Raw genomic sequence first — 10,827 nt, 5'->3', positions numbered from 1 at the left:
CGTGATGCAGGTGGCCTGTGGACCTCGTGTATCTAACAGTACTTTGGGGTGGGTGTGTGTTTTTAGAGCTAGGAGAGACAGTATGCTTCTTAGGTAACCAAGTCCGTCATCTGAAATTGATTAACAGTGATTGCACAATGCTGAAGAGAGATGCCAATCTATAGCTTAAGGAATGTGAGCAAGAATGTGAATTTTAGAGTGAGCCAAGCTTGATCAGAGGAAGCAGCATACAGAAACCATGCTGGAGGACGGCACCAGCAGAGATGTCCTATATGGGAGGATGTCACTTTCAAGGAGGCTTCTCCTGCTAAAGCCCTGCCCTCACCACCTGCCTTTAGGATGGTAGGAGGGAAGGGCTTGGACAAACTGTATGAACGGGCAAAGTGCTCTAGAACTGGCCACCTTGCTTCCCTAAAGGATGTGTCACCAGGTCCCTCAATGCCAAGTTTTCAGAGAACTGTCAGGGCTCAAACTGGGGAACATGGGCTTATGCCCAAGCCTTGTCACCCAATATTTCTGTAACTTTGGATATCACTGTACCTCTCAAAGTCTCTATTTCCAAACTGATAAAATGGAAATAAGAAAGCCGACTTTACTCCTTCATCAGTACAAAGATGAACTGAGATCTGTTAAAGCCCTGCAAATGGAAAAGAATAAATGTTTACTGAGTGCTGGAGTATGCGGTTTATATACATTATGCAAAATGCTACACAAATGAAAGGGGCTGTTATTTATTTTTTAAACCTTAGGTTTACTCACTTAAGAAGCCAATTTCAAATTAGAAAATTTGGCTTTTAATGACATCACTTAAGTACTTTCTGATTAAATTGTTTTCTTTCTTTTCCCTCTTTTATAACCAAATCTCTCCAATGGAACCTCCTGCCCCCGCTTTTTTTACCATGGTCTGTAGCAGGTCATGAGCTCAGAGGCTGTAACAGATATCCTGGTCTCTGTTGCTCCACCTATAACCATATATTTACTAAAGCAATATTTCCAGGACCTACACATACATCTCTGTACTTCATTCATCCTCACAGATCCCAGAACACTAATTAGGCATTTGGGCCCTCAAGCTTCCTTCTGTGAGTGTCTCAGAGCTAACTTGGCTTAGCACCACCCCATCCCCATCCCTACTCTCACCCCAAGACACAGTCCTGGTTCCCAAGCTCACAAGCTCCCAAGCTTTTTCTCCACCGCAATAGCTTCTCCATCTGCCTGCTGTTCCCAAGCCTCCTGAATTCTCAACTCTCACTCTTTGCCTGTAGTGCTCAGCCCTGTTAACCTGACACCTCTCCCTGAAAACTCACTTTCAGGAACCTCTGCCATTGACATTCATCCACATGTTAATGGAACTCCAGAGACTGGTGAAACCACATTCCCCTAGCTTTGCTCATTCCCAAACCCCTCCAGTCATCATCTGCACAAAAACGCTCTTCTGCCCTGCTTAGGCCTGGGGTTGTTCGTTACACTAACGTGCATGATGGTCTCCTCAACTCCAGTTTCTAGTGTTATCCTTAGGTCAGAATAACAACCTATATTTGCTTTAAGCTTTGCAATTGGCAAAGTCTTTGCAAAACCACTATTTGATATGACTGTCTTAATAATCTTGTGGTGAGTGGCTGGTGCTGTGATTATCCCCCATTTTACAGATGATAAAACAGAGGTTATGGGTTTTGTCTAATTCGGTGGTTCCCAATCAGAGATGAGTTTTCCCTCCAGGGGACATTTAGCAACATCTGGAATATTTTTGGTTGTCGCAGTAGAGGAAGAGAAGATGCTACTGGCATCTAGTGGATAGAGGCCAGGGATGCTGTCCAACATCCTGTAATACACAGGGCAGCCAGCCTCCGCAGCAAAGAACTATCTGACCCAAATCAGAAGGTCATTTTGATTACTTGCAGAACCAGGATTTTAACTTAGAATTTGGATTTTAGGAGTGTTTGCTCTTCTCAGAACCATCTGCCACTGCTCTGAGGCCCTGCTGTGACCATTTGGCCCTTGGGGTAGTGTAGTTACTAACAAATTAAGTTCCCTTTCTGTACTAGCTATGACAATTGGGGTTAGCTAGCAGTAATCGCTGAACCTAATTTTCCTAGAACTACTGGAAGATCAATTGGTCTATAATATGTAAAGCACATAGTAGAGTATTTAGCACACAGTAGGTACACCTTATACTACTCCTCCCAATCTTATCTTCTCTATTTCCTGAACTTGGATTGTCAGTCTTTCTCCTGCTTCTTCCAATATGAACATTTTAAACCTCACTTGTAGCCCTCAGGGCTAACCCCAAAGGATATGACAGTGGGTTCCACAAAATATCTTAAAAAGCAGGCCGGGCGCGGTGGCTCACGCCTGTAATCCCAGCACTTTGGGAGGCCGAGGCGGGTGGATCACGAGGTCAAGAGATCGAGACCATCCTGGTCAACATGGTGAAACCCCGTCTCTACTAAAAATACAAAAAAATAGCTGGGCATGGTGGCGCGTGCCTGTAATCCCAGCTACTCAGGAGGCTGAGGCAGGAGAATTGCCTGAACCCAGAAGGCAGAGGTTGCGGTGAGCCGAGATCGCACCATTGCACTCCAGCCTGGGTAACAAGAGCGAAACTCCATCTCAAAAAAAAAAAAAAAAAGCAATGGGTTAGGCAAGGGTGGCAAGTTTGATGAAGGGGAGGACAGCCTGGGTGCGCCGAGGCTATCAAATGCCTTCCTCAGCTAAACTGTGAAACTGGCAAAGACTCTTTTTGGAGGCCACAGATAGCTCAGCATACACTTGCTGGGAAGTTCATAATAGTACTTTGGCCACCTAGAGCTGCAGTCAAGTCCTGATTAGACACAGGAGTTAAAAGGGAAAAAAGACAGCAGGCAAAATGGTATCCTCCAATAACTCACAGTCAATATTTCAAGTTAAGCATCCCTTCATCTGGGGCTACCAGCTTTGCTCAGGCACTAGGGTGAGCCTTGCCTTCTCCTGTCTGATCAGCCCTCCTCAGGGCCAGAAGGTCACACCCAGAATGTGCCAGTGGATCAGGTCTGCTCCAGGGTGACCTTTGTAAGTCTATATCATTCCCTCCCAACATACAATAGCAGCTACCCCGATCCAGAAAGTGTAAAAGTTAACTCTTGAGGAATGAGTTGTTTCTACGGCCATTCTGGGGGCTCCTGATTAAGATTGGGCAGAGTATTATATTAAGAATCTCCAAAAAGGGATTATATGTTTGAGAAAGTTGCCAGATAGGAGTGGATCCAGGTCCCAAAAAGCCTTACTAGAGTGGTTATGAGTTTCTATACCTTTCAGAAGAACCCAGACTTAATAAGCATTGGTGAGGATGTGGAGAAGAAGTTGGAGCCCTCACACACTGCTGGTAAGAGTGTAAAATGGCACAGTTGCTTTGGAAAACAGTTTGGCAGGTCATTAAAAGTTTAAACATAAAATTACCATATGACCCAGCAATTTCACTCCTGAGTACATACCCGAGAGAAATGAAAACACATGTCCACGCATATACTTCTACGTACATGTTCATAGCAACTCTGTTCATGATAACCAAAAGGTGGAAACAACCCAAATGTCCATCAACTTATAAATGGATAAATAAAATATGGTAGACTTATTCTGTAGAATATCATCTGGCATTATAAAAAATGAACGAGTGATACTTGCTGCAAAATGGATGAACTTTATAAACCATGAGCATAAAACATTATGCTAAGTGAAAGAAGCCATTCATGAAAGACCACATATTGAATGATTCTATTCATATGGAATGTCCAGAATAGACAAATCCATAGAGACAGAAAGTAGATTAATTGTTGCCTAGGGCTAAAGGATGAAGAGAAATGGAGAGTGACTACTGATGTGTTCAGGACTTCTTGCTGCGTGGTTAAAATATTCTAAAATTGCTTGTGGTGGTGGTTGAATCAACTCTGTAAACATACTGATTTAGGGGATATATTGAATTATATACCTTAAGTGGTGAATTATATGGTACGTTAATTATATCTCAATAAAGCTGAAGAAGGAGGAGGATAAGGCGACAGAAAAGAAGAATAAGAGAAAGAAGAACTATGCAGACTTAAATGCTCTTCGTCAGAATCTCCAAAATATCTTAAGTCCATTATCTACTAGGAGGTAAGATAGCCCAGTGGTTAATTGTGTGGACACGAGAATCGAAATTAGTGAACTGAGTCATACAGGCTTCAGCATCACTATGTAACTTCCTGAGAAGTGACTCCTGGAATTTGGGTAGAGTGTTCTGCATTATCTTATATACAGTGATTCTCACTTTAGTGAGTATCAGGTTACCTAAAGGGCTTGTTAAAACACACATTGCTGGGCGCTGCTCCCAGACTGTCTGATTCAGAGGTCTGAGTGGGGCTGAAGGATTTGCATTTCTGGCAAGTTCCCAGGTGACACTGATGCTGCTGGTTTTAGAGCAACACCCTGAAAACTACTGATCGAATACTTAGTTCTTCGAAGTCCCCAGGGTCTCTTGAGCAGGCTTTCCAAATCACAGCAGAAATCCATAGTGAAAATTAGTTTTATGTGTGTGTTAATATACATAACTTTATAAGTGCATTATTTGACAATTATTTCTAAATACAATAATTAGTACCTGTAACTTTGATGAAATGATGGAAGGAATTGCAGAATGGGAATCAGAAGACATGGAGTCATATTCTTCCAGTTCTAGAAATTTGGCCCAAAATGCTGTCTCACCACAGTTTCTTCATCTGTGAAAAACTAACTCCAGTAATGCCTCACTAACATATACAGTTATGAGGAAGATAATATAGTAAACTAGTTGAAAACACATGGTCAACTGTAAATGCATTATTCTTATGTCCTTAATGTCTGCATATGGAAAACATTCTCTGTGCGGCTACCAGAATCCCTCTCAAAGGCCTCAGCAGTTTATGGAATCTTCTGAGACACTGGATGAGTTAGGTTGCTTCACCTTTCAATAACAGAAATCTACATTCAAACTGGACTATAGCGTGAAGATGTTTACTTTTGCACATTACAGGGAATCCAGCTGAGGTAGTTCTAGCTGTAATTGAAAGAGGTATGCAGAGGATGGAGATCAGGCAGGCCCTGGAATTGTTGGAAAATAAATATATAATAAAGATGAGTGCTTACAATAATTTGCTTTGTCTCTTAGAGCTCTTTACAATTTAAAATAGCTCATGTCATGCCCAGAGTGCAAGATACAACCCATGAGCATCAGGATGATAAACTGAAAAAAAGAATCCTCTAGCAAAGAGTTCCTCAACCCTGGCTGCCTGTGAGAAGCCCATTGGGAGGTTTCAATGAACACTATTGCCGGGGTCCTCCTCAGAAGCTTCTGAGCTGATTGGTCTAGAAATTGCTCAGACACTGAAGGTTTCCAAAAGCTTTCCAGATAATCCTTAAATGCTGATAAGGTTGAGAATGATTGCTCTAGCATATCATGAATCAGAGAGATCATTCTAAGCTAGGAAGAATTCAACTGCCAGCACTGGGCAGTAACTTAGGGGTGGAAATGGTGGGAGAAGATGGCGCTAAAAACACAACTGAGACTCACACAGCTGTTCAGCCCAGAGCCTCTCCGCCTTGCTTCAGTAAGCATCATCATCAGAGAAAACTGCGTGCCCAACACACACACACACACACACAGAGACAGAAACAGAGAGAGACAGAGAGACAGAGAGTTACTTGTTGCTTTATTCTCATGTATGACTTTCTTTCCCTTTCAAGGCTATCTTGATGTTTGATCTAGACTCACTATCATCTGGTAAATGTACTATAAGTTAGGCAGAGGTGGGATTAATAGTGTGATTTTTCTCTGTTACCATATTCCTTTAGGAAAGTAACTGTTAGCCATTGATGTGAATAAGAATCACCTGGAAAGCTCTTTTTAAAATGTAGATACCTGAGCACCCCTTGTGAGGTTATGATTTAGCAGGCCTGGGGATAAGCTGGAGTCTACATTTTAACAAGCTTCACAGAGGCTTTAGATAGAATTGGTCTATGATCACAATTTTAAGAAACTTTAAGAACAGCACTGATGAGAAATGGGAAATACTATGTGCTTAAGAGATGCCCAAAGGTTTCAAAAGATTTAAAAAGCCAAATCTTCAAGGAATGCATAGAATGGGTAAAGAACACATGAAAAGATGCCAAAATCATGGGTGATTAGGGAAATGAAAATCAAAACCACACTGAAATATCACTACGAACCTGTCTGAATAGCTAAATTTTTTAAAGGCAATTTTCTGGTAGGGGTGGACAATGGTATCACCCCTTTTGAAATCAGTTAGAGAGTTTCTTTTCAAGTTAAACATACATTACCTTCTGATCCAGCAATCCCACTCCTAGGTATTGTCCCAAATGGAGTTAAAATTTGTTCACATGAAAACCTATTCATAGATGTTTATATCAACTTTATTTATAATTACTTTTATGTATTAATTATATATAATGCATTTTCAAAAACTGGAAACAACCCAAATGTCTTTCAACTGGTAAATATATAAAGAATCTGTGGTACATCCATGCTATGGAATATTACTCTACAATAACAAGACACAAAATGCTAACACATGCAACAAGATATTGAATTTTAAAATGGATGAATCTTAAAAGCATTATGCTAAGTGAAAGACGGACATGGAAGCCTGCGTGTGGTATGATTCAATTTATTTGACATTCTGGAAAAGGCAAAACCATAGAGACGGAAAGTAAATTGGTGGTTACCAGGGTCTGGGTGTTTGGGAAGATTTGACTACAAAGGTTACAAGAGGATGTTTTAGATTGATGGAACTGTTCTACATCTTGATTAAGGTACTATATGACTGCACACTAAGTATTTTAAAAGGTGAATTAATTTATATATAAATTACAACTCAATGAAAAGAAAATTCAATGTGTGGGCAAAAATACCAAAGGATGAAAAGTAGGTTTATTTAGATTAAACCCATTACATTTTGAGAGCAGAGCACAGCTTTGAGACTTGACTGGGTCAAATTTCACCAGCATAGTAGAATGTTTAAGTTTAGAAATCATATCCAACTTATCTCCCCATGGGCCTATAGTACTTCCTTATGCAATATATGAATTTTCAGAGTAGCCTTGCAAACTGGAACACCCATGCTTATACTCAAGGGTTAAAAGATATTGGACTGAGAACTTTATGCATTCAGGCTTACAGAAATCTAGATGATTCTGTGCCTTCAGTCTCTGATTTCGGTGTTTTAAAATTACTCTCTGGGTATTTGTGCGGTCCCGAAGCCTAGTTTGGAGAACAAATATAGGTGTTTGCTAGTGGCAGGGAGGGTAGGACAGAAAGGGGTGAGGTGCTGAAAGGTGAGGGACAAATATGCTGCTAATCAGTGTTTTTCAAGTGAATGTATCTACAGACGGTTGCAGCAGTTGGCTTTTATAATGTACCTGCAAAGTTGTTCTTTCTCCAGGGAGTTTCTTAGACTTACATGCTGCTGGCATATTCCTAGAATTCCACCTTAAAACAAACTGAATGTGCTTATGGCTAACATCTCAGCATGGAAAAGTTTTGCTTAAGCAATGACACACTGCATTTGGATCCTTCTCATCCACATCTGGAAGCCACATGTTAGCGGCAGCTATATAAAACAGTCAGACCAGCAATCTTAGAGTGATATTGCTTGCCAGAATCCCAGGCAGCATGGACCTCAGTCTTCTCTGGGTGCTTCTGCCACTGGTCACCATAGCCTGGGGCCAGTACGGTGATTATGGGTACCCATACCAGCAGTATCATGACTACAGCGATGATGGGTGGGTGAATCTGAATCGTCAGGGCTTCAGCTACCAGTGTCCCCAGGGGCAGGTGATAGTGGCCGTGAGGAGCATCTTCAGCAAGAAGGAAGGTTCTGACAGACAATGGAACTACGCCTGCATGCCCACGCCACAGAGCCTCGGGGAACCCACGGAGTGCTGGTGGGAAGAGATCAACAGGGCTGGCATGGAATGGTAAGGGCCAGTCGCTGCACTGCATTTGGGCTGGGAACATCTCTGCATATCCCTCCTCCTGGGGGCGGCTAGACTCTCAAGGAATATCAGTACCCAAAGCCTGGGCAAATCTCACCCCAAACCTCACCATTGCATGCTCTGGGTGGAGCAGGGCTGCTGCTGAGCAGACTACATTATAGGGCAAAAACCCGGGATGGGGAGGGTCTATGGGAGATAGATTCCTCTGTGGTTCTGTTCCTTCCAGAAGCAGCTCTACCTACTCTTGGTTTGGGCCAGGGTCTGAGGTAGGTCTGCAAGAAGCTTTCTTACCAGACTACAAAAAGATATGTATAGAAACTGAAAGTAAGAAACTTTATGGCAATTTAAACTGGCTGTGCCATTGGAATGGCATTTTTCTTTTGTAGCAATTTATTTTTACCATTTTACAAAAGTATTAGCCCACAGTAGTTTGGGAACAATAAAAATAAACAATTGATCTCTCAGCATAGAGAGCTGAGAAATATTGATGTAGAGCAAGTGAATGGAAAAGAGGGGGCAAGGAAATTTAGGTAAAGGGGAGTGAAATTAAATAGCTGTCTACTGCCCAGATTAAATGTGCTTTCTCAATTTTGAGTACTGAGGCCCTTCTCTCTGTCTGAATTTAAAGTGAGTTTTATGGCTGGAAAATAGTTTACTGAAGGCTTTTAGAGAGAGGTGCTATCTCCCCCTGACTGCACTCTGCCCTAGGCAGTGTCATGGAACATGTACTTTTTTGTGGGATGTGATTGTCTCCGCTGGGTCTCAGCCCAGGGGCTTGGTCAGAAGCTCATCCTAGTTTGACCGCTAGGATGATTATTTACAACAGCCTAGATGGAGCCAGGAGGTTTGGAGGAGAGAATGGGGGAGGTGGTCCAGAAAGGAGGAAGCCCACCTGGAGGGCTGCTGCATGTGCTATCTGTAGAGCAAGCCAGATGCATGCCAACAAGTACTTAGTGTAGTGGGGACGGGAGGGGTCAAGCATTAAACCTGGCCAGGTATGAGGGCTCACGCCTGTAATCCCAAACCCTTTGGGAGGCTGGGGAGGGAGCATCACTTGAGATCAGGAGTTTGAGACCAGCCTAGTCAACATAGCCAGACGCTGTCTCTACAGAAAAAAAAAGTTAGCCGGATGTAGTTGCACGTAGCCTGTGGTCCCAGCTACTCAGGAGGCTAAGGCAGAAGGATCGCTTGAGCCCAGGGAGTTGAGGCTATAGAGAGCCATGCTCACGCCACTGTGGCAAAGCAAGACTCTGTCTCAAAAAAAAAAAAAAAAAGAAAGAAAGAAAGAAAAAGCAAAGAACGCTGGGGGACGCAACCAGTAGAGAGATGATGATGGGAAATCCAAGAGGAAGAAACACTGATGGATGAAGGAGCCAGGCAAGGGTGCAGGCCTCTAAGTAACAACAACAGCTGCCATTCATTGGGTGCTTACCCTGAGCAGGCTCCACGCTATGTGGTTCATCTCATATAAAGCTCAAAACAAATGTATATGCCATTTATAAGCAGACAAATTACAGTCTAGAGATCAGGTATTTCCTCTGCTAGAAAGCTGGGTTTTGGACCAGAGAGTCTTTGCTCCAAAGAGTTTGTGCTTTGCCACACTGATAGGTTCCTGAGAGCCTGCTGCCTCCACCCAGCGTGAGCTCCCACCCGACAGCTGACTTTGTAAGCAGAGCTAGGGCCACCAGACTCAGGGCAGTTCTTCATCCTGGAGAGGGTGGGGACCTGCAAGACCGCAGCAGAAGCCCAGCCCTGGAGGGATGAGCCCTGCTTGGTTACCAGGACTGTGGAGGGGCTCAGCTGGCCTGCAGAAGGGGTGGGATGTGGGCTCACACAGGCAGCAGTAGGCTGGGACACTGGGGCTGTGGAGGCTGCTTGGGCAGCCTTTATGGGCTGTCCTCATCTACCGCATGGCCTCTGATGAGCAGATTTAGTTATTCCAAACCCCTTCTGACATATGCTGATTCAGAGACTAGGCTCATCTTGAGGGTAGTCTCCATGACTCCTCACAGCCAGGCGCACTGCCTAATGTGGAGCATAGCAATGACCTAGCTACAACCGTCCCTCCAGTCCTCACCTCTCAGGGGCACCGTCACATGGGCAGAACTGCTTTCTAACAGCCCCTTTCAGAGCCACAGTTAAGCAGCACTGAGCCACACTTCCCCAAGCCCTAGAGAAAGGGCCGTGGTGCTGAGTCAGGAGGCCTGGGTCTGGATCCTGGTTCTAATGACTTGTGGTGTGACCTGGGCCCAGGCACTCAGCCCTCTAGGCTCCTGCCTCATTTGGAAAATGAGCAGTCAGTCTGCATGATCTCTGACGGATCCACAGAGCTGTGGCTCACCCCTGAAAATGCTCTTGGCTTTTTCTTGCATTCTGTTGATCTTTGTGTTCATCCCTGCTAGAGAGAGAAGCCAAATGATGTTTAGTTTTAAACTTGCCAACTGTGATTGGTTTTTCATGAACTCCCAAACTATTTGAAGAAAAGCAAAAGAGGAAGAAGGTGAAATAACATGATTTTATTTGGCCCATGGTGTCAAGTGAAAAGCTGACAGACGAGAAATCTCTTCTACCTCCTCTTGCTCCACATTTTTGGGTGTGCAGGGTCTAGTGATTTTGGTTTCCTTTCCTCCTTCCACCCTCTGTTGCCTCCTTCTTCCCCTCTACTAATCACAGGGTTGAAAACTCACAAACATGTAAAACAACTTCTTTACAATAAGATCCAGCTTTTCTAGGACTAGCACCAATTCCTCTGGAGGCACTTTTAAAGATGATTATGCCTTTGAGTTCAGGCTCCAGTCTCAGGAAAAAACTGGAAGGAAAGAAACT

At 43.4% G+C, this 10,827-nt stretch overlaps 1 protein-coding gene across 1 annotated transcript in view; it reads left to right on the top strand.

The window, feature by feature from the left end:
* Positions 1 to 7,636: 7,636 nt before the first annotated feature.
* The window catches only part of DPT (dermatopontin), a 29,694-nt gene continuing 26,503 nt past the window's right edge, over positions 7,637 to 10,827 (top strand). Inside the window, exon 1 of the mRNA XM_017534094.2 lies at positions 7,637 to 7,983. Coding sequence (XP_017389583.1) covers positions 7,679 to 7,983 — 305 coding nt within the window. The 5' untranslated portion in view covers positions 7,637 to 7,678. The remainder of the gene's footprint in view (positions 7,984 to 10,827) is intronic.

The sequence above is a fragment of the Cebus imitator genome, unplaced genomic scaffold (genome assembly GCF_001604975.1).
Source record: "Cebus imitator isolate Cc_AM_T3 unplaced genomic scaffold, Cebus_imitator-1.0 Scaffold84, whole genome shotgun sequence".
NCBI classification, from domain to species: domain Eukaryota; kingdom Metazoa; phylum Chordata; class Mammalia; order Primates; family Cebidae; genus Cebus; species Cebus imitator.
This window is presented reverse-complemented; position numbering and strand designations above follow the sequence as displayed.